The following is a 24783-nucleotide window of genomic DNA, read 5'->3' on the forward strand; positions in this document are numbered from 1 at the left end:
CACAGTCTGAACTCTGGGTGGAAGCAATATGCCTAGATGCGACTAATCTGCGGCCGGAAACCAACACGAAGAAGAAGAGACGAAGGGCGGAAGAGACGAAGTGCACTCCGTTGTGGTCCCTTCGCAGTGCTAGCTAACATGGATGCTACAATGGAAAATATCGAACACACGCTACCGCTATACTCCAATAATGCAAAAAAGAAAAGTAAAAAGAAAGTGAATTCAGAATACACATACAAATGTAAGTAGTCATTTTATCCTTTATATGTTTATTTCGGACTATAAATGAAGTAAGGAACTCCGAGCTAGTTAGCGAGAAAGCTAACTAACGTTACCTACAAAGGGGACATCATGGCGCCTTGTCTCGAATACTTGTTCGAGCAGATGCGTGCCTAGGCATCAGACGGCGCGATCCACATTTGTCCTATTAATCAAAATGTGAATGTTATTTAATATCAATTACATTGTGCATGTAGTGATTTAAAACAAATATTTATTTATTTCAGTGTCTGAATATGAAACAATGGACTTTGTGAAATTGCGAGTATCAAATCGCTACATGTTTACGGGGAGGAGAAATGCCTCTCGACTGGCCTGGAGGTGAGTTCAGATACTTACCCGAGATCCCACCCAGTACACGTTTTGTTAGATGGGTTTTTTCATTTTACCTGTCATTGAGACGAGTCAATGTGTATGTTTTGAAATCCAAATGATCATTGTGTACCTTTTTTGTTGAAGGGCCATCCTCAAACACATGGGCTTGCAGGGGAAGATGACTGCCAGTCAGGCAATGAAAAAATGGGAAAATCTGAAGAAGAGATACAAGGTAGCAATTGCATCCTACATACACTACATATCCAAAAGTAAGTGGACATCTGCTTGTCGAACATCTCATTCCAAAATCATGGGCATTAATATGGAGTTGGTCCCCCCTTTGCTGCTATAACAGCCTCCACTCTTCTGGGAAGGCTCTTCACTAGATGTTGGAACATTGCTGTGGGGACTTGCTTCCATTCAGCCACAAGAGCATTAGTGAGGGCGTGCACTTATGTTGGTTGATTAGGCCTGGCTTGCAGTCTGCATTCCAATTCATCCCAAAGTTGTTCGATGGGGGTCAAGGCTCTGTGCAGGCCTGTCAAGTTCTTCCACACTGATCTCAACAAACCATTTCTGTATGGACCTTGCTTTGTGCATGGGGGCATTGTCATGCTGAAACAGGAAAGGGCCTTCCCTAAACTGTTGCCACAAACCTGGAAGCACAGAATCGTCTAGAATGTCATTGTATGCTGTAGTGTTAAGATTTCCCTTCACTGGAACTAAGAGGCCAAGCCCGAACCATAAAAAACAGCCCCAGACCATTATTCCTGCTCCACCAAACTTTATAGTTGGAACTATGCATTGGGGCAGGATGCGTTCTCCTAGCATCTGCCAAACCCGTCCGTCTGCCTGCCAGATGGTGAAGTGGGATTAATCTCTCGGGAGAACGCATTTCCACTGCTCCAGAGTCCAATGGCTGCAAGCTTTACACTCCAGCCGACGCTTGGCATTGTGCATGGTGTTCTTAGGTTAGTGCGCGGCTGCTCGGCCATGGAAACCCATTTCATGAAACTCCCGACAAACAGTTCTTGTGCTGACATTGCTTCCAAAGGCATTTTGGAACTCTGTAGTGAGTGTCACAACCGAGGATAGGCGATTTTTACGTGATTCGTGTTTCAGCACTCGACGGTCCTGTTCTGTGAGCTTGTGTGGCCTACCACTTCGCAGCTGAGCCGTTGTTGCTCCTAGATGTTTCCATTTCGCAGTAGCAGCACTTACAGTTGACCAGGGCAGAAATTTGACGAACTGACTTGTTGGAAAGGTGGCATCCTATGACAGTGCCACGTTGAAAGTCACTGAGCTCTTCAGTAAGGCCATTCTACTGCCAATGTTTGTCTATGGAGATTGCATGGCTGTGTGCTTGATTTTATACACGTCAGCAACAGGTGTGGTTGAAATGGCAGAATCCGGTAATTTGAAGGGGTGTCCACATACTTTCGGCCATGCTGTGTACCCCAGGATGGAAACCTCTGAAATTGACCCTTTAACCTCTATGGGCTAGGTGGGACGCTAGCGTCCCCCCCGTGGTGCACTCCATCAACAGCAGGTGCATTTCAAGAGCGGCAAATTTGAATCCAAATAAATGTCAAAATTCTAATTTTTCAAACATACAACTATTTTACACCCTTTGAAAGATAAACATCTCCTTAATCTAACCACGTTTTACGATTTCAAAAAGGTTTTACGGCGAAAGCATAAATTTAGAGTATGTTAGGACAGTACATTTACAAGAGTTGTGTGTAATGTTTTGTCAATTCAAAGACAGGGTCAACAAAACCATAAAACCAGCTAAAATGATGCACTAACCTTTTACAATCTCCATCAGATGACACTCCTAGGACATTATGTTAGACAATGCATGCATTTTTAGTTCTATCAAGTTCATATTTATATCCAAAAACAGCGTTTTACTATGGCATTGATGTTGAGGAAATCGTTTCCCTCCAATAACCGGCAGTCAAGTCAACACCACAAATTAAATAATTAAAATTAGAAAACATTGGTAAAATATTATATTGTCATTTAAAGAATTATAGATTTACATCTCTTGAACGCAATCAACTTGCCAGATTTAAAAATAACCTTACTGGGAAATCACACTTTGCAATAATCTGAGCACTGCGCCCAGAAAAATACGCGTTGCGATACAGACTAGACGTCATGTTGGGGAGATCTAAAATCGAAAATACTATGTAAATAATCCATTACCTTTGATTCTCTTCATCAGATGTCACTTCCAGGTATCACAGGTCCATAACGAATGTAGTTTTGTTCAAAAAAGCTCATCATTTATGTCCAAAAATCTCCGTCTTGTTAGCACATGATCTAAGCCAGCCGGACTTCTCGTCATGAACGAGGGGAAAAAATATATTTACGTTCGTTCAAACATGTCAAACGTTGTATAGCATAAATCATTAGGGCCTTTTTTAACCAGAACATGAATAATATTCAAGGTGGACGAATGCATACTCTTTTATAACGTATTGGAACGAGGGTACCCAACATGAACTCGCGCGCCAGGTGTCTTAATGGGCCATCATCGTTCCATGGCTCTTGTTCGGTCAGATCTCCCTCCAGAAGACTCAAAACACTTTGTAAAGGCTGGTGACATCTAGTGGAAGCAATAGGAAGTGCCAAAATATTCCTCAGCCCCTGTGTTTTTCAATGGGATAGGTTTAAAGGTAATACAACACATCAGGTATCCACTTCCTGTCAGAAAATGTCTCAGGGTTTTGCCTGCCAAATGAGTTCTGTTATACTCACAGACACCATTCAAACAGTTTTAGAAACTTTAGAGTGTTTTCTATCCATATATAATAAGTATATGCATATTCTAGTTACTGGGTAGGATTAGTAACCAGATTAAATCAGGTACATTTTTTTTATCCAGCCGTGCAAATACTGCCCCCTAGCCCTAACAGGTTAATAGGCATCCTTGTTCTTAATAACCCTGCCCTACAGACATCCTGTGCCTACTACTTTGTCCAAGCCTAATGTCTCACTTACATCAACTATTCATCAAATCCTTCATTATCTGACTACCTACTAATACTGTTTATCCTTCTTTTGGGGACAGGAGCTGAAGTACCCTCCCCCAGGGGTGCAGGTGTTCCCCCACAGTTGGCGTTGGTACGATCTGATGAGTGACGCAATGGAGGGGCGTCTGGCAGGCTCAGCCCCCATCATCGGCCCACTCCCCCCGGGCACTAGCGATAGTGATTTTCTCCCTGATGCCCGGCCCAGGAAGAGATCCATGATGGGCGGAATAGGGGTGATGGGGATGCACTGCGACCTGGACGAGATGGACACCGAGAGGGCGACGCTGGAGACCGAACGGGCGGCATTGGAGGGCGAGCGAGAGGTGATGGGGAGAGAGCGGATGGCGCTGGAGAGAGAGCAAGCAGGGCTGGAACGAGAGATGGCCAACCTGGACCGGGAGCGTGCCCAACTGGAGCGGGAGAAGGCAGCGGTGGAGAGGGAGAGGGGGCTGATAGAGAAGGAGAAAGCGCAGGTGGCCAGGGATAGGCTGGCTGTGGACAGAGACAGAGTTCTACTGGCGGAGGGTAGAGCAGCGGAGGAGAACGGTGCGGAAGGACAAAGCTGTAAAACAGGAGGACAGAGGGTCGTTGGGTCGTTGGAAAGAACCGAGAGATTCCTCAAGATGTTTGAAAAGTTGGTTGAACGTATGTGAAGAACAATTACATGTTTGTTTACAATAGACTAGACTATTCAATTGGAAAGTAATTGGATATAATTTGTATTGGTTTTATTTTCTATGAATGTACAAAGTTTTCAATGACAAATCCTTTTTGTATTGCTGTTCAGAGATGCCTGTATGCCTATTGTTATCTGGGCTAGAAGTATTTGAACATTAACTGCCTAAACAGTTGTACTCAGTCAGTTCATTTCAAAATCAGTTTGCAGTTACACACCTTACCGGTCAATTCTCAATTAAAATCTTAAGCCATTGAGGTCATCAAAACAACTTTATTCAATTGTGGTATTTCCATACAAAGCACACAATAGCAGGCTGTTTCTTCTTGTTAACCCCATCCACACCCAACAGACCCCCCCCCCCCCCCTCCCCAGTCATACAATAGTCTTGATCTTTATTGATATAGGCTATTGTTGTCATAACAATAACTTTGAAATGTAATATGCCAAATATTGCAGTTCATGTAAAAAAAAGTTACTTCAGAATATATTTTTATATTACAGTACAGACTTTACAAATGCTTGTTTAATTGCTTCTTTTATTGCATTGATATTCAATTTAGCGTTCCAGTAAGCTTCAGCTTCAATTAGTTTATGCTAGTATAATAGTTTTTTTTAAATAGTGTTAGATTTCTGTAATATAATTTTTTCCTTTACAAAAACATATTTAAACAATATTACTGGTTGTCATTGCCAGTCGTGAACAGACATGAAACAATGTTTGATTGTTGGATCAATAAAATGTCACATTTTCCTTGTCTTTTTGTTTGCTTCAAGTTGCTGAACAGTTTGGCTTTTGACAAAAAGTTATCTGGTGTGTATTTGTGTGTGTGTGTAGGAATGAGAGATACGCACCATCTCTCTCACTGTGTGTTATGTATGCAATCAACAACTGACCAGGCTTAAATTAGGGAAGGTAGGTAGTGTGTTTCCGGTGTTTACTGTATGTGCAGATTGCAATTGAACTGAGACTGGACAACTTTTAGGATCTTTCTCCAGTAGGTACGTGTGTGTATGGTATGTACATATGTCTCGTAGACAATGAGTTGAGCTGTGTGAAGATGCGTGTGTATTGATCAGTGTGTGGTTAGATGTGGGCTCCGATGGGGACGCGGGGCAGACATACATAGGCCTGTGGGGTCCTGCTGAGGTTAATGGGGTTGCCGTCCAGGCGAATGTCCTCCAGTGCGTTCCTGATGTAGTTGAAATCTTTCAGGTTGCAGAACGTGTCCTCGTGGATCATCTGAATGTTGTTGCGCTGGAAAACAAGGCATTGGAAGTCTAAGAAAACACTCCGAAACAACACATTCATTAATCTATGGGCCTTAAAAAAACGATCCATGACGAACTAATGCTTGTTTGAGATTCTGCACCGGTCTGACACAGTGCTGGAGAAAAGTACAGTTTAAAAATACGATAATTTGCACTAAAAGCTGAAACTGATGGCAGAGAATTGGCCAGAATGTTTTGAAACAGCTTGCAGAAAGAGGGGATACCGTGGTCAGTTGAGCAAAAATCCCTCTAGTCACCACCAGTGTACAGTGTGGAGGTAATCCTATAGTTCCCACATCACCCACATAGGGGCAGTAAAGAGGCAGAGGTGCAGGTACCTGTAGGTGCAGAGAGCGCAGGCTGTCCGGTAGGGGCACAGGGATGTGGTCGATGTGGTTGTCTGTTAGGTACAGGTACAGCAGACCCGTCATGTCCTAAACAAAACACGTTGTTTACATTTAGAGTGGAGTCATTTATGCCAGACAGTCTCTCAATACATCGCTGTTTTTGTTTAATCCCAGCACTCACACCTGATTCAACTCATCAAGGGCTTGGTGATTAGTCCAATAGGGGAATCAAATGTGATAATGCTGGGAAAAAGCAAATCAATTGTTTGTGATCCTTGTCAGACCTACATACCTTGAAAGCCTCTTTGTGGATGCCTGTGGCGCCAATGTTGTTGTGGCTGGCGTCGATAAGGGTCATCACGGGCGGAAGGGCAGGCAGCTGTGACACGCCATTCTCACGGAGCACCAGCTCCTCCAGCACGGGCAGGCCGGAGAACGCATCATCAGCGATGGAAGCAATCTCGTTGGCGGTCAAGTCGATCCTCTTCAGCTTGTCTGCAAGAGAGAGAAGGTAGTTTAGTGGTTTCATTAATTGAAACAGCCATTGAACAGCACGGGCTGTGCCTTTAACATGTGACACCTACTCATCTGAGCGAAGTCGCCCTTGTTGATCTTGGTGATGTGGTTGTAGCGGGCGTAGAAGTGAGTGGTCTCTTTGGGGAGAGGCGGCACGCTCGTCAGCTTCACATCATCACAGTAGACAGAACCACCCAGACAGGTGCACAGCAGGCAGGTAGGCATACCTGGGACAGACAGACAGGACAAGGAAGTAAGATGGAGGTAGGCGATACACTTGAGAGAACAGTTGATAGGTCTGAGAGGTTGTGTGATGAAGTTTAGGCCACCAGCCTTCGATGCAGTAACAATGGGTTTGTAGAATGGTGGAGACGTGTACTCAGTGTTGATACGATTTGTTTGTTTTACCTCTTGCATCATGAAATGTTGTCAAGTCTGGATTGGATGCAACTTTTGATGTGACAAAGGTGTGCACATTATGAGGGTTGTTGCTGAGGTGCTATGGTTGAGGTTTAGTGCATTACCAATGTTAGACATATTGTGTAAATGGTGTTCGGGACAGGTTATAACACAGACGTCAGGTGAAGATGACGATAACAGATGTTACAGACTCATATCGTAGAGCAACTTGATAGTAAACACATGTTACAGACAGACACATGATAGTGTTTGTGACAGGTAAGGACAAGACATAAGTCGTGTAACGGACATTACAGATATATATGGCTTCAACACAGTTTGTGATCAGTTTTAACAGGATGCACATAAGATTCAATAACCCTATTCAATCAAAACCAGGGTTTCTGGGGTGAAATGAAAGAGACAACTCGTATAAAGATATGAGAAAATATGGGAATGTGATAGACCCCATATACTGTATAGTGAAGTAGAATAGACCCTATAACCCCAGAAGCCTGGTTACAGGTTTTGATTGAATAGTTAGCGTTTGTGCTGGATACTGACCTTTAATGTCCAAGTCAACCTCTGGCAACCCAGAGCCCCCTGAGCCTACTGTACCTCCAGACTCCTGAGGGGTTTTCGGAGTAGTCAGGAGCACTTCCTCCTCTTGTTAGAGATAGAGATGAGGTATTAAAGAAACAGCATGGACAGACACGACAACAAGTGCTGTTTGCCACGGTGAGAAGTCACAAATAGCAAGGGAGTTATGTTGTTGTCGTTGTTTATGACACATTTAACTGATTAAATTAGGTAATAGTTAAATGGAATCTTGGGAATGGATTTTGAGAGTTAATCAAATTATGTTATGTTGATATATGTTTAATATAAATACAGTTGAAGCCGGAAGTTTACATACACTAAGGTTGGAGTCATTAAAACTTGTTTTTCAACCACTCCACAAATGTCTTGTTAACAAACTATTATTTTGGCAAGTCGGTTAGGACATCTAGTTTGTGCATGACACAATTCATTTTTCCAACAATTGTTTACAGACAGATTATTTCACTGTATCTTAATTCCAGTGGGTCAGAAGTTTACATACACTAAATTGACTGTACCTTTAAACAGCTTGGAAAATTCCAGAAAATTATGTCAGGGCTTTAGAAGCTTCTGATAGGCTAGTTGACATCATTTGAGTCAATTGGAGGTGTACCTGTGGATGTAGTTTAAGGCCTACCTTCAAACTCAGTGCCTCTTTGCTTGACATCATGGGAAAATCAAAATAAATCAGCCAAGACATCTGATTTTTTTTTTAGACCTCCACAAGTCTGGTTCATCATTGGGAGCAATTTCCAAACGCCTGAAGGTACCACGTTCATCTCTACAAACAATAGTACGCAAGTATTAACACCATGGGACCACCCAGCTGGCTTACCGCTCAGGAAGGAGATGCTTTCTGTCTCCTAGAGATGAACGTACTTTGGTGCGAAAAGTGCAAATCAATCCCAGAACAACAGCAAAGGACCTTGTGAAGATGCTGGAGGAAACAGGTACAAAAGTATCTATATCCACAGTAAAACAAGTCCTATATCGACATAACCTGAAAGGCCGCTCAGTAAGGAAGAAGCCACTGCTCCAAAACCGCCATAAAAAAGCCAGACTACAGTTTGCAACTGCACATGGGGACAAAGATCATATTTTTTGGAGAAATGTCCTCTGGTCTGATGAAAGAAAAATAGAACTGTTTGGCCATAATGACCATCGTTATGTTTGGAGGAAAAAGAGGGACGCTTGCAAGCCGAAGAACACCATCCCAACCGTGAAGCACGGGGGTGGCAGCATCATGTTGTGGGGGTGCTTTGCTGAAGGAGGGGCTGGTGCACTTCACAAAATAGATGGCATCATGAGAAGAAAAATTATGTGGATATATTGAAGCAACATCTCAAGCCATCAGTCAGGAAGTTAAAGCTTGGTCACAAATGGGTCTTCCAAATGGACAATGACCCCAAGCATACTTCCAAAGTTGTGGCAAAATGGCGTAAGGACAACAAAGTCAAGGTATTGGAGTGGCCATCACAAAGCCCTGACCTCAATCCTATAGAACATTTGTGGGCAGAACTGAAAAAGCTTGTGCGAGCAAGGAGGCTTACAAACCTGACTCAGTTACACCAGCTCTGTCAGGAGGAATGGGCCAAAATTCACCCAACTTATTGTGGGAAGCTTGTGGAAGGCTACGCCAAACATTTGACCCAAGTTAAACAATTGAAAGGTAATGCTGCCAAATACTAATTGGTGTATGTAAACTTCTGACCCAATGAGAATATGATGAAAGAAATAAAAGCTGAAAGAAATACATTTCCACTATTATTCCGATACCTAAAACAGAGAATTTTTACTAGGATTAAATGTCAGAAATTGTGAAAAACTGAACTGTATTTGGCTAAGGTGTATGTAAACTTCCGACTTTAACTGTAGGTACATTGGAACAGTGTTCTTAGCTGGAATTGGAGATTCATACTTGTCAACCACAAATCCTTTGAAAAGCATCTCTTGACCAGATTATTTGGTTACCTTCTCTTGTCCAAATACGGACATGACAACAGAGCATGCTTTCTGCTCAAAGTTTTTGGGACCTTTACCCCTGTTATCCTTACACATATGATACAATGAGTTGATGCCATAGAGATCTGTTTTCTTATTGTTTCTTTATTTGGTGGTACTGACCTTCATCAGGGTCAGGGATTAATGTGACCTCTGACACACCAGAGTCGGAGCCCCCAGGCCCTGAGGCCCCTGAGGTGCCAGAGGCCCCGGACTCCCCAGAAGCACCCGATGCCTCCTGGGGGGTAGTGTCAGGAATGAGGGGCAGCTCCTCCTCTTGTTAGAGCCAAGGGGAGGGGTTAGGAGACAGGTTAGTGCTTCTCATGGGATGCGATGGACTGTCAATCAACAATCATTCAATCAGCCAATCAATCATTCTGAAACATGGTTTGACCGTGGGTTAGGTTGACAATGATTAGGAACTTATGGTAAGTAATGCAATGACAATGGTAGGACACTGAGTGACGTTTACAATCACAATGGTAGGACAAAGAATTATGTTTACAATGACAATGATAACTGTAAGTGACAAAGCAATGACACAGGGTTTACAATTACGACAAGTAGCAAATCACAAGAAAGCATTATCAATCCACATTTAACCAGCACAAAGCAGTTAAATGAAAAGGCATATTTAGAAATGCTAGGAAATCCTATATAGTCTTAGCGTATCAATCAGCGCTTGGAACTGTACTAGGTTGACAAGGTCACTATAGGCCCAACCAACTATCTGTATACTTCTACAGTCTAGTCTGTATAAGTATAGGTACTGACCTCCAGATATAATTATTATTCCTGAGTCCCCGGAACCTCCAGAACCTCCGGAACCCCCAGTACTGGAACCCAATATGACCCCGGAACCCCCTGAGCCTAGGAGGGTGACGGAACCTCCAGAGCCCTGGGAACCAAGATCCCCGACACCCCCAGAGCCTCCAGAACCAAGGTCCCTGGAACCCCCAGAGCTTCCAGAACCAAGGTCCCCGGAACCCACAGAGCCTCCGGATCCAAGGTCCCCGGAACCCACAGAGCCTCCGGATCCAAGGTACCCGGAACCCACAGAGTCTCCGGATCCAAGGTCCCCGGAACCCACAGAGCCTCCGGATCCAAGGTCCCCGGAACCCACAGAGTCTCTGGATCCAAGGTCCCCGGAACCCACAGAGTCTCCGGATCCAAGGTCCCCGGAACCCCCAGAGTCTCCGGAACCAAGGACCCTGGAACCCCCAGAACCAAGATCCCCAGAACCTGCTGAACCAATTTCCCTGGAACCCCCTGAGCCTCCAGAAGCCAAAAGGTCCCCAGAACCGGAAGCCAAAAGGTCTCCAGAACCGGAAGCCAAAAGGTCTCCGGAACCCCCAGAACCTCCGGAAACCCCAGAGCCACCGGAACCTCCAGAACCCGTGGAACCCCCGAAGTCCCCGGAGATATGAAGAATGTCAATGGGACTCAGGCGCAGCTCCTCCTCTTGTTAGAGACAAGATTAGGTGTTAGAAGAGACAGGTTAGAGCAGAGTGGACCATGATTCCGTTTAGGGCTAGTGAGTCATGTTTCTAATGATGATTAGGTGACATTACAAAAAGTTAATGAGATTTATGGTTGAGTACCACACATTTAACTAATGTCAGACAGTTAAATGGAACTCATGCATTTGGAAATGACGAAGGATGATTGTAAAAAGGGGTCGATTTGCATGGGTAGGCGTTAAGAGGGAAAGTTGTGTGTTATGTATCACTGTCAGTACTGGACACATACCTTCATCTCCCTGTGTGTATGGGCTCATAGTGTGAGGTGACAGAGTGGATGTGCTGTGGGTGTGTGTATACAGACCTCCCTGTGTGTATGGGCTCATAGTGTGAGGTGACAGAGTGGATGTGCTGTGGGTGTGTGTATACAGACCTCCCTGTGTGTATGGGCTCATAGTGTGAGGTGACACGGTGTATGTGTGTGGATGTGTGTATACAGACCTCCCTGTGCGTCGGGGCCCATGAGTACCCCAGACCCCCCTGAGCCTTGGGGGATGAGCTGGGGTCTTAGGGGCAACTCCTCCTCCTCTTCCTCCTCCAGTGATGCAGGGCCCCCAGGTCCAGGGTAGTTATAATCTGGTGGGGCCAGTGTGCCAATCTCTATCTGTGGGAAAGACAGCGACAGAGGGAATTTGTAAGTCGCTCTGGATAAGAGCGTCTGCTAAATGACGTACATGTAAATGTAAATGAGTCAATGCTAATGCAGGAGGTGCGCCACCAGAGAGCGCCAGAGACAGCCAGAGAGCGCCAGAGAGAGCCAGAGACCACCAGAGACTATCAGAGACCGCCAGAGAGCGCCGGAGACCACCAGAGAGCACCAGAGACCACCACAGACCATCAAAGAGCGCCACAGACCACCAGAGAGCGCCAGAGACCACCAGACAGCGCCAGAGACCGCCAGAGACCATCAGAGAGTGCCAGAGACCACCAGAGAGCGCCAGAGACCGCCAGAGACCACCAGAGACCACCAGAGACCACCAGAGGGCAGTAGCCTCACTTATTTAGTAACCGGAGGCTTCAAAAGCCAACTGTCACTCATGGACCGGAAGCTCTACGTCTTTTGGTCTAGCCTTGCAGAGTGTGAAGCACTGATTTTGAGTTAAATATCAGTAATCATCTCATCAGTACCCAATTTATGTCACAGGACAATGTTATGTATGACCATGCTCAATAGGCAATAAAGCTTAACAGCGACCAAACAAGAATGACATATTTGGATACAACACAAGTAGCTAAAGAGTGCACAGGAAAAGGACCAGGCACATGAGGACTTCTAGACATCCTGACTTCTACCGTTCAGAGAGAATAGAAGATCCAGAGACAGTTATAGTATCAGTCATTCACAGGTGTAGCTTAACAGGGGCACCTCAGGGCTATGCTGTTTCACCTCTACCATTTAAATACAGATGACTGAAGAAGAAACCAGGAACGCAGACACATCATTAAGTATGCAGAAGACTCAGTCATGATAAACCTCCTAAATGATCATGACACTGGTAATGGACAAGTAGTGGAAGACTTGGTGTACTTCTTCATATCTACAGGTGAATGTTGAAAAAAATTGAGGACATGAATATTGATTTGAGGAAGACCCTCAACGGTTGCCCTCCCAGGAATTGGAAAATGTGGATACAAATGTCTGGGTACAATTTCGGACCACAAACTGAGATGAGAGAAGAATACAAGTGCAATCTGGGTAAAGGCACAACAGAAAGTGTTTTTAGTGGGGAAACTCCACCTTCCAACCAAGGAAACAAGACCATTCTTACCCTGTTTTACAGATATTTTATTACAGATGTTTTACTGTTACCACATTCTCCATGGTCTGTTGGTTTGTAAACATAACTGTAAAATGTTTGGTCAAAATTAACAGGATAGTGAGCATCAGTTCAAACATCACAGGTGTGGCACAAACCAACTTTTCGTCACTTTCCAATAGGAACGTCCTCTAAAAATGAAACATCATTTTCATTAAAGGAGACGTTCAGTATTTTACAATTTAATGTAAGATACTTCCTCACCCTGAAAGTAGTCTATGGACCAGGGGAAACCGTAATCCATGGTTGTTTTAAAAACAAAAGACCTTTTCAGTGTGATGAACCATTCAACAACTTGTAAAATACCGAACTTCCCCTTTAACTAACAGTTGTGGGTCTTCAACTTGGGGACTGCATAACCTGCACAGTAGGCTTCCCTATGGCAGTGGTGTCTTGGTAGGATGCTCTGTGACAATCACTTCCTGGGTCAAGTGACAGGATGTACTCATAGGGGTCACATTCAGACAGTACATACAAACCAAAAAAAGGAAGAATCCATTGCAAATGGAGAAGTTAGAATGGCTACAGTGTGAAAATGTTGTAAACATGTCAAACCTGACCCAGCTGAGATTGACTATGACAAATTGTAAAGAGGAATTATGCCATTTATGAGCAGTTTGCGTGTTTCATGTGGAATGATGACCACAGCAGGTGTTTGGTTTGTTTAGAAAGCAAATAAACAGTCACACTACAAGGTAGGCCTACCTCAATCTCCTAAACTCAGTCACATCTTATCCTGTTGACCTTTCACCTCTTCATGTTCTCACACTCCTCAGAACCCAATGAGGAGTGTGTGTGTGTCAGAAGGTCAAAGCATATCGACTCAAATTTACCAAACAGACAGCCGAAATATGCAATGTCAAGAGGACATTTTGAAATCCTAATGGCACACTTTCCAGAAGCGCTCTTTGGCTGTCAGAGGGCCCCCATAGTATGTTGTGATAGTGCCTCACAGCAAAGCACGACACACTCATTGTTTTAATACCAGTTATGATATCAACTGCAACTGCATCTATCTACTGTGCTTTAAGCCATACATCTCACCTCCTAAACAGATGAACATAATGCAAAACGTCCAACACAGCTACATGTTCCTATGTTATGTAATGTGGAAGGGAGGGGTAAGAACTGTCATTCTTGTTTTGTTTGTTTGATGTTATGTCTGGCCTATGCCACCTGACCACAGTGCGTTTTCTTGCACGTAAAGCAAATATCTGAAAATCAGACAATAAAGAATGATCTACTCTCAACTAATGTTAAGAATGTGATAGAGACTTCAATGGCTATCTGCCTTCATTGTTCTTGCTATTCAGCAAACCACCAGAGTAATGCCATGCAGTTCTTTTATTAGCCACATAGGGGCGCTGAAACCCCACTATGTGCAAAAGGTAATATTTGACTCTCTTACACCCATGGGCTGATTCTATCTTCCAAAACAGGGAATGGTCCTTGTGGAACCAAGAGACACATGGTAGCTGCAAAAATGCATATTTCACTCCACTTCTCTCAACCAATGTTGAGAGAAGCTGTCCATCGACTTTCACTCCAAGTCAGACAGATTCCTAACCTGAGGTAGCCTGAGACTTACCTAAAGGCAACTCACCACAAAGTGTATGTTGCTGTATAATGAAATTCCTAAAAGTAGATACACATTTAGATGCAAGGAAAGGCATGTACAGTAAAATGGGGACGATTGTAAATGTAGCCACGTAGAACGGGTATGAAATTGAAAATGCACGTCTTGAGAGTTTGGCAGTGACAGAGTTCAGGAGACAACAAGGTAGGCCTTTGAGTAGTCTTGCACAGAGTTAGTTTGCTTGCTGCTGATGCCCCTCCTCCTCCTCCCCCCAAAAAGCAAACATACAAACTCGGGGGAAACGAGGGGCGATAGCTTGGCCACCCCCAAAAAAACAACTCTGGGAAACAACGTGGGAATACAAAATGTGCAGAGAGAGAGTTTTGAAGTTCCATAATGTGAAATAGAGGAGCTGATTTGAAGCAAACAGATCTTTCTGTGTAGCACTGCACTCTTGCTCACTCACAAACATTATTTTCTGGTCTATCACGCCAATGCATCTCTTTAGAAACTTCACAACTCTAGAGAGATCGATGCATAATACCATCACTCTTCCAAACCAAGCTGTGACACCCTAAAACACGTCACAAAACCAACCAAGGAATCCCATTTACCAAAAAGTCCTAGCCTCACAGAATGGTTTATATGTTAGGTCATCGTCAGAGTGTATACCACATATGATCACCCATTTGGATGTAGTTTATTTGCACAGATAAAACCAGGAAGTTGAAACAATGTGCAGGAAGAGGTTAAATGGGTTTGTCTAGGAGTCTTCTACTTGTCAGACAATATCAGGCCTGTTTAGGACCAAGAAGATATACAATGGAACCCAAATTCCGGCAAATGGAATGAATAACTTTAGAATATGTGCTTCTTTACATATAAACAAGAATGTTAAACAAATACAGTGCATTCAGAAAGTATTCGTACCCCTTCCATTGTTCCACATTTTGTTACGTTACAGCCTTATTATAAAATTGATTCAATATTTTTATTCTCATCAATCTATACACAGTACCCCATAATGAAAAAGCATTTTTTGGTGTTGAATTTTTAGCAAATGTATAATAAAAAAATAAAATAAGAAAATACCTTATTTACATAAGTATTCAGACCCTTTGCTATGAGACTCGAAATTGAGCTCAGGTGCATCCTGTTTCCATTGATCATCCTTTGAGATGTTTCTACAATTTGATTGGAGTCCACCTGTGGTAAATTCAATTGATAGGACATGATTTTGAAAGGCACACACCTGTTTATATAAGGTCCCACAGTTGACAGTGCATGTCATAGCAAAAACCAAGTCATGAGGTCAAAGGAATTGTCCATAGAGCTCCGAGACAAGATTGTGTCGCGGCACAGATCTTGGAAGGGTACCAAAAAATGTCTGCAGCATTAAAGGTCCCCAAGAACACAGTGGCCTCCATCATTCTTAAATGGGAGAAGTTTGGAACCACCAAGACTCTTCCTAGAGCTGGCCAAACTGAGCAATCTGGGGAGAAGGGCCTTGGTCAGGGAGGTGACCAAGAATCCGATGGTCACTCTGACAGAACTCCAGAGTTCCTCTGTGGAGATGGGAGAACAACCATCTCTGTAGCACTCCACCAATCAGGCCTTGATGGTAGAGTGGCCAGACGGAAGCCACTTCTCAGTAAAAGGCACATGACAGCCCTCTTGGAGTTTGTCAAAAGGCACCTAAAGACTCTCAGACCATGAGAAACAACATTCTCTGGTCTGATGAAACCAAGAATGAACTATTTGGCCTGAATGCCAAGCGTCACGTCTGGAGGAAACCTGGCACCATCCCTACGTTGAAGCATGGTGGTGGCAGTATCATGCTGTGGGGATGTTTTTCATCATCAGGGACTGGGAGACTAGTCAGTATTGAGGGGAAGATGAATGGAGCAAAGTACAGAGAGATCCTTGATGAAAACCTGCTCCAGAGCGCTCAGGACCTCAGACAGACGCAAGGTTTCACCATCCAATAGGACCACAACCCTAAGCACACTGCCAAGACAACGCAGGAGTGGCTTTGGAACAAGTCTCTGAATGTCCTTGAGTGGCCCAGCCAAAGCCCGGACTTAAACCCGATCTAACATCTCTGGAGAGACCTGAAAATAGCTGTGCTGCCGGCTCCCCATCCAACCTGACAGAGCTTGAGAGGATCTTCAGAGAAGAATGGGAGAAACTACCCAAATACAGGTGTGCCAAGCTTGTAGCGTCATACCCAAGACTCGAGGCTGTAATCGCTGACAAAGGTGCTTCAACAAAGTATTGAGTAAAGGGTCTGAATACTTATGTAAATGTGATTTTTTTTTTAATTAAAAAATAATGTTAGCAAAAAATGATAAAAACCTGTTTTTGCTTTGTCTTTATGGGGTATTGTGCGTAGATTCATGAGAAAAAAACAATTTAATCCATTTTAGGATAAGGCCGTAACGTAACAAAATGTGGAAAAAGTCAAGGGGTCTGATTACTTTCTGAATGCACTGTATGGGTTCAATGGCAGGCATATGGGACTGTACACACATTTACATCTGTATGCATACGTTCCATCTGCCTTTGTGTAGTATTCCGTGTGTCTTTTTCAGGGCCCACTGCCCCTCTCTACAAAGGCCAACTTCGCTCAATGATGGCTTCATGATAACACAAGATACATTGCAGCCACACTGCAAAAAAATTTCAATCTTACGTAGATTTTTCTGTTGTATTGAGATAAGGAAGTAAACATGACTTGTTTTGAGTTTCTCTCACTCACCCAGAAAATGCATTAACTTTTTTTGGTTGATTTTGCTTCCCCAGGAAATACAAGATAATTCAGACTTGTTTCAATCCTGCCAGTGCACTAAAATAATTTACCTTGGTAAGACATCAAGTTAATGCATTCTAATGGTAAGAAATACAATATCTTGGTAAGATCAAAACATTTTGCAGAGTGCTTGTTTACAATATGTTGTCCATTGAAAGGCTTTCTGCTATAAAGCTTGGTGACCTAGTTACACGTGATGAAGGATTTAAACACTTGCTTAGCTCCCTGGGCTCACGTTTAGAGTTTAGCTAAGTGGGCTAATAGGGACTTGCGGTGCTGGGTTCAGCATGCGTGACCTATAAGTTGATGAAAACACTAATCCCTGTCCACGTGCAGAAACTGCCAATCACAAGGTCATAGGTCACCTGAGCGATCAGAGGTACATGTCTGTTTGTTTTCAAAGCAACAGCACAGACTTTAATTTGAGAAATAGCCGAAACAATGGCAAAGTTGTCATGTATTATGATATAATAAATAAAATGCATATGCAATGATTGTATTTAAAAAAAAAAAATGTGGATCTTACGTGGAATTGCAGTATAGATCAGACTTCGCTAAAATATTTAAAAAGTACAATTTGAGCTGATCTTGATTTAATTTGAAATTTGAACTTTAGGGACTATTCTATTGGTTCTATTGTAACGGAAAAGCTAAATGAAGTGCAGCTCAAGTATTTGAAAGTATTTTCCATACCTGGCTGTATTTGACCCAGGTCTGGTATTAAGATCTTTAAGGACACCACTAGAGGCTAATGACAATCAGGTATAAACAGAATAAAGCTACGGATTTTTACTACATAACTTCACTTGTTTTCCAGGAGTGGCCCCTAGCACCGTCTCTAAAGCTGCTACTCTGAAGCTGCTTAGAGGTACCATTTAAATAGACCAAAGAGATCATTACAAGCTTCTATTTGCATGTTGCTGATGCAATGTGACCTGTGACCTATTCACAACAGACACATACTCTACAGTGCTCTAAACCAAGTCAGCTCCTGTTCTAGGAGTGTCTGCAAAGAGCTTTAAATGCACCAGATCACTAACTCTGGCCTTGGATTACAGTTTACAGGAGAAAAGTGTGAAGCTTCTTAGGGTTAGGGTTAGAGGAGCTGCAGAATAAAGAAAGGCAATAGAGAGCTGGAAAGAGAAAGCAAAGATCATCATTGAGTCTCCTCTGACTTGGTGAGGGAGGACTCCTTCTAGTCTGCATGATCCCCTTACCCACTCTACATACTTATTCCTAAATCTGCCCTCTCACCCTTCAGTAGCCTACTGTATCAAGGGTAAGCGCTGCCACACACTGACATATATTCTATAATCGCACTGAAAATGTTAATCATGTGAGAGCGATCTAGAATATATTTTCCCCGGCACACACACACCACTGAAGAGAAGGTCTGAAGGGAACTGCTGGAGTTCTTCCTGTCTTCAAGCTACACTATTGTCACGGGTTTGTTTTCTCCTGTATCAGTTTCTCTTTCCCCTGAATCATTCCAAGGCTTTTGGATTACATGCACTATACTCCATCTGTCCTGTTTATACTGAGAAGAAGAGTTTGCATTTGGACAATGTAAATGAGATGTAATTAGCTGTAATTGCTTGAAATAAAATGTGGGGATTTAACAGATGTGATTATCCAAAACAACACACACACACACACACACACACACACACACACAATGCATTAACATCACCTTCCTCCACCAAACTGAGCCATTAGAACATTCTCTGAGATTGCACATTGATAAACCAGCAGACTAATGAAAGACTACAACATTGTTTTGTACACAGATCCCTCATGTCATAATAGCCAAATGTGCATTGGATTGTGGGACTGACTTGGATGGTGGTATACCACATCGGGTTCAGTTTAAATGGTTTGGCTCAAGGGGAACTAGTCGAAAATCTGATCCCGCTGTTTAGCCTCATGCCAGCCTGACATCGTTTTGGCATTGTGTCTTTGTTACAAAAGAAAATAAACGGGAACATTGGCTGAAATGGGCTGTTTTAGTGTTCTCTGTCCAAACCTGCATTGCAGACTAGTTGCATCACATCCAACTTGGGCCGTTGAAGGCTACTTCTGTCATGGGCAGCGCTCTCTCTGCTCACTCTCCTCTTTCCGCAATTTTGGACTCATTTGGGTGCTTTTTATTGTTCAGATTGTTTAATGTCCGACAGAACCCTCTGGCCCACTTGAAACCCTTTGGGTTCTGGCTAGCACAGAGAAGTTTGGCCCATTTTAGCATGCTGATGTCAGACCTGGGCCAAATGTGGGTTAGAATTGAACTTAACAACAAGGGCTATAATATCCTTTGCCACATAGGTCATCAGTATCTACAGGCTACTGTAGAAGGTACTAACACCTCTCACAAACAGCAACGCCACTCATTTACTTTGACCCATACTTGCCATAATAGTTCCATGTCTAATGTAGCTACATTCCTATCCTAATTGTATCTCTTCCCCAGGCCTTTATGAATACATGTGAGTTGAAAGGCTCGAACCCTGCAGCTGTATTTACTTATTTTATTTAACATTTATTTAACTAGGCAAGTCAGTTAAGAACAAATTCTTATTTACAATGACGGCCTACCCCGGCCAAACCCGGACGACGCTGGGCCAATTGTGCGCCGCCCTATGGGACTCCCAATCACGGCCGGATATGATACAATGCATACATTTCAATCTACCCCCCCCCCCCCCCCCCCCCCCAGCCCCAACACACAAGCACAATATTTTCATGCATGTTTTTCTTCTCCACAAAGACAATCGAAATATTCGGAAAAATGGCCAGTTTAAACCAGCAGTGACAGTAAATAAGATGTCTCGTAACATTGAATAATAACTGATCTAACTGACACATAGGCATAAATATCCAGGTGGTAACGGCAGGATATAGGGCCTGCCCCCTATTGTGGATGAAGGGTTTAACCAGGCAAAAGGGCATCATGATGAACTTGGTAATAAACCCAGAACCAACCAAGTAGTAATCCCAAAGCGGGGAAAGATACACCTGCTTTCAGAGTGAGATTGAGTACTTGAGTCTGACAACTGCATTGTATGCAAGGCTTTTGGATCCTATGGACTATACTCCATCTGTCCTGTTTATATTGAGAAGAAGAGTTTTAATTGGGCCAATGTAAATTAGATTTAATTAGATGTAATTGCTTGAAATAAAAATGTGGTAATTTAACAAGTGATTATACGAAGCAACACACACGCCCACATGCACATGCACACACGCCCACACGCACACACACTCTGCATTAACATGACCTTCCTCCATCAAACTGAGCCATTAGAATATTCTCTGAGATGACGTAATCTGCAAAACTCATCAAATTCGAATCACTCTCATTAGAGAAAAAAAAGTGATGATATCATATACACGTTGATAAACCAACACACTACTGCAAGTCTACAGTATTGTTTGTAGTCTACAATCTAATCCCAGAGGGGGGAAATACAAAAATGAGTTGTATGAGCTCAGGTCAATGAGGCCTACAGGCCATAAATAGCAAATAGAAGTTCAAAACTTGTAATGTTCACAAGAACTTAAGTTGATAAAAAGATGAACACAACATTAGGTGATAATATGTATTATTGTGGATTTATAATCAGCTATAACGGGGTGGTCATTTTGGACCGGGAACACAGAACTAAATTACATGAAATAAACACAACAGGAGAGTTAACTAAAATGTCAAACAGTCCTACCGTGCATTATTAGTTCACCAAAGGCAGTGAACATAAAAGGGAGCGCAGCACACTGCTTTGAGGGAAATTCAGTACCTGACTCTGACTAAAGATAAAGAAGATTTTTGACATAGATGAATAAAATGTCATTGTATGCATTATTCTCTGTCTGAAGGCATTGTAGCTGAGGAAAAATGTTCACTGAGCCCATCAAGTCATGTCTACAGACACAGCAACTGCAGTATTTGACTCTGAATGCTACATGGCTGTAATAGCCCTAGATGTAATCTAACAATCAGAGTTGAGAAGCATGGAACCTCTAATCCCACCCAACTCAAAACTCAACTTCTCCCTTCAACCATTGCTCTTCATAGAATAGTTAATTAGATGTCTCTCAAAAATGTTCAAGACTCCCTAGTTTCAGTCCATGCATACAGTACAATCCATCAGTGCCAATCAATCCTTGAGGGGGGAGTGAACGAGTGCAGTTTGGAGAGAAGGGGCAGAAAAGGGATACATGGAATTGGGCCAAAGTGACAAGCGTTGAAAACTACAGTCAGCTATGAGCATTCAAACTAATAAGCAGGAAAACTTGTGAGATTCTATCTGACATTTTGGTCCAAAAAATAATATTCACATAGAGTTGCTCTTTAAGTGGTCCTTTACAAGTAAATGTACAATATAATCCAAACATCTGAAAGTTTTATCTGCGCAAACAGCTGTTCATTTGGTGCTATAAAGTTCTATATGCAATCAAATCACACAATGCTGGTTTGTCAATTAAAAATAATTGTATGTGACTGTATACATATTGAGTCACGAAAGAGGAAGACATCACAAAACAGTTCTGAGATCTGGGACTTGAAAATACAAATGATCTCAAAACGAGACATTTTGCAGATAAAAACGTATAGTCCCAAGTCCTTGGGTCTCGAACTCTTCCAATGTTTCAGTAATGCAGATTCCATCATCGAGGCTCAGGATAGTGTAGGGTGTAAGCCATAATAAGTCCCCATCAACGAATTAACACACTATCTTCCACAAGATAGAATGTCAATGCTTTATCCGCCAACTTACATGGCACTTTGACATTGATGTCTGAGTCAGGAAATGGAGCTAGCAAAGTGCAGGCAACATCAACCAAGGCAAAACAGTAATGTGATACGTACAATGTACAAAATTCTAAGTAATACATTCACCTTCAAACATACCTTCAAACACTATGATGTGAGGTTCCTTCCTCTGTCACTGACCTGTCATAACTGAGTCAGTGTAAGCTATAGTATGTAATCTGCTAGTTTCTTTTACCTATCGCACTGATTAGTGATTGCTTCAAGGACGTGTGGATAGAGGGATACATTCTTAGAATGTTCAAACGGGGTCTGAGGTCAAATCTCAGCATCTCTGTCACCCATCCCTCCAATTTCCCCCCAGTATCTTACCTGAGGTTCGTCAATAGTCAGTCCATCTTCATAATCATAGACATCCTGGTTCTCTAAATTCAAGTTTTCTAGATCCACATCATAGTTAGCGCTGTCGTACGTGTCTAATTCCAACTGCCGGGCAAATCTGGGGTTGGCCACCACTGCTTTGAGGACGAAGAGTCCCAATATGAGCCTCGCCAACATCCTCATAGTCCACCTGGAAACACAGGACGAGAGAGACATGTCAACCAAGCACTGAACACAGAGAGTGAGATCATGAACCCTGAACCCAACCTGAACACTGATAAAGAAACATTTTGGTGAAGCGTTAATAGTACAAAGAAGACATATTGATTAAACCTTCAGTATATTTTATTTTACTGAGGAAAAGGGATTTTTTTTTTTACTGAGACTTAGATTCAAACATTAGCATATTCTTATGAACTAACCATAAGAAAGTAGTGGGCATTTACACTACCAGTCAACATTTTCAACACCTACTCATTGAAGGGTTTTTCTTCATTTTTACTATTTTCTACATAGTAGAATAATAGTGAAGACATCAACACTATGAAATAACACATATTGAATAATGTAATAACCCAAAAAGTGTTAAACAAATCAAAATATATTTTATATTTGAGACTCTTCAAATAGCCACCCTTTGCCTTGATGACAGCGCTGCACATTCTTGGCATTCTCTCAACCAGCTTCATGAGGTAGTCACCTGGAATGCATTTCAATTAACAGGTGTGCATTCTTAAAAGTAAATTTTTGAAATTTCTTCTTAATGCGTTTGAGCATATACAGAAGTTAGCCCTATTTCGTAAAAGACCAAGTCCATATTATGGCAAGAACAGCTCAAATAAGCAAAGAGAAATGACAGTCCATCAATACTTTAAAACATGAAGGTCAGTCAATACGGAACATTTCAAGAACTTTGAACGTTTCTTCAAGTGCAGTCGCAAAAACCATCAAGTGCTGTGATGAAACTGGCTCTCATGAGGACCACCACAGGAAATGAAGACCCAGAGTTACCTCTGCTGCAGAGAATAAGTTCATTAGAGTTAACAGCCTCTAATGAACAAATTGCAGTCCAAATAAATGCTTCACAGAGTTCAAGTAACAGACACATCTCAACATCAACTGTTCAGAGGAGACTGTGTGAATCAGGCCTTCATGGTCAAATTGCTGCAACGAAACCACTACTAAATGACACCAATAATAATAAGAGACTTGCTTGGGCCAAGAAACACGAGCAATGGACATTAGACCAGTGGAAATTTGTCCTTTGGTCTGGTGTCCAAATTTGAAATTTTTGATTCCAACCGCCGTGTCTTTGTGAGACGCGGTGTGGGTGAACGGATGATCTCCGCATTTGTATTTCCCACCGTAAAGCATGGAGGAGGAGGTGTTATGTTGTGGAGGAGCTTTGCTGGTGACACTGTCTGTGATTTATTTAGAATTCAAGGCACACTTAACCAGCATGGCTACCACAGCATTCTGCAGCGATACGCCATCCCATCTGGTTTAGGCTTAGTGGGACTATCATTTATTTTTCAACAAGACAATGACCCAACATACCTACAGACTGTGTAAGGGCTATTTGACTAAAAAGGAGAGTGATGGAGTGCTGCATCAAATGACCTGGCTTCCACAATCCCCCAACCTCAACCAAATTGAGATGGTTTGGGATGAGTCAGACCGCAGAGTGAATGAAAAGCAGCCAACAAGTGCTCAGCATATGTGGGATCTCCTTCAAGACTGCTGGAAAAGCTATCCAGGTGAAGCTGGTTGAGAGAATGCCAAGAGTGTGCAAAGCTGTTATCAAGGCAAAGGGTGGCTATTTGAAGATAAAATAAAACATATTTAAACACTTTTTTGGTTACTACATGATTCCTTACGTGTTATTTCATAGTTTTGGTGTCTTCACTATTATTCTACAATGTAGAAAATAGTTCAAATAAAGAAAAACCTTTGAATGAGTAGGTGTTCTAAAACCTTTGACCGGTAGTGTGTATGGCAAAGGCTGTATCATCCATCCTCAATCTTCAGAGACAACAAAGGAAGTCCCAAAGATCTTATTTTATGTCTTTGGTAAATGTTTTGGCATTCCTACAATGCATATACTGTATATGCAAGCCTTTGAATTTCATAGAGCGCCAACACACACATTGGAAAGTCACATCTCTGCATTAGATACAGCTCTAATAGCCATGGAAACCAATCATATACAAAGGAAAAGGATTTGTTTGCCCATGTTACAGTACCTGCAGGGACATTTCATGGTAACAGAGTGATGCTGAGACTAAAATGTATGTCAAACAAAAACCAGTAATTGTAAAGTTAAACAAACCATACAACTCATTGGATGACTTATAACAATTTCAACAGATTTGTTTACGAAAACACATTTACTTGAAGAACTTTGGTAACAGAATGGTGGCACCAACAGCACAAACAGTCATTGTTACCAGATTTTGCATCTGCAATGTTCTT

General features: G+C 42.5%; 2 protein-coding genes across 2 annotated transcripts in view; one reads left to right on the top strand and one right to left on the bottom strand.

Moving 5' to 3' along the window:
• On the top strand, positions 1-5069 carry LOC106609039 (uncharacterized). The gene is made up of 4 exons (XM_014207380.3): positions 1-241; positions 507-600; positions 739-826; positions 3674-5069. Exons 1-4 carry the CDS (start codon positions 37-39, stop codon positions 4286-4288), a joined length of 1002 nt encoding a protein of 333 aa, XP_014062855.1. The 5' UTR covers positions 1-36; the 3' UTR covers positions 4289-5069.
• Positions 4833-24783, bottom strand: part of LOC106609040 (uncharacterized) — a 24597-nt gene continuing 4646 nt past the window's right edge. The window contains exons 2-11 of the mRNA XM_082977784.1: positions 22303-22501; positions 11408-11570; positions 10493-10907; positions 10221-10393; positions 9576-9722; positions 7410-7514; positions 6515-6673; positions 6223-6425; positions 5922-6017; positions 4833-5569 (exon numbers count right to left, since the gene is read on the bottom strand). Coding sequence (XP_082833910.1) covers positions 5399-5569; positions 5922-6017; positions 6223-6425; positions 6515-6673; positions 7410-7514; positions 9576-9722; positions 10221-10393; positions 10493-10907; positions 11408-11570; positions 22303-22494 — 1824 coding nt within the window. The 5' untranslated portion in view covers positions 22495-22501 and the 3' untranslated portion in view covers positions 4833-5398. The remainder of the gene's footprint in view (positions 5570-5921; positions 6018-6222; positions 6426-6514; positions 6674-7409; positions 7515-9575; positions 9723-10220; positions 10394-10492; positions 10908-11407; positions 11571-22302; positions 22502-24783) is intronic.

Source organism: Salmo salar, chromosome 07, assembly GCF_965601325.2.
Source record: "Salmo salar chromosome 07, fSalSal1, whole genome shotgun sequence".
NCBI lineage: Eukaryota > Metazoa > Chordata > Actinopteri > Salmoniformes > Salmonidae > Salmo > Salmo salar.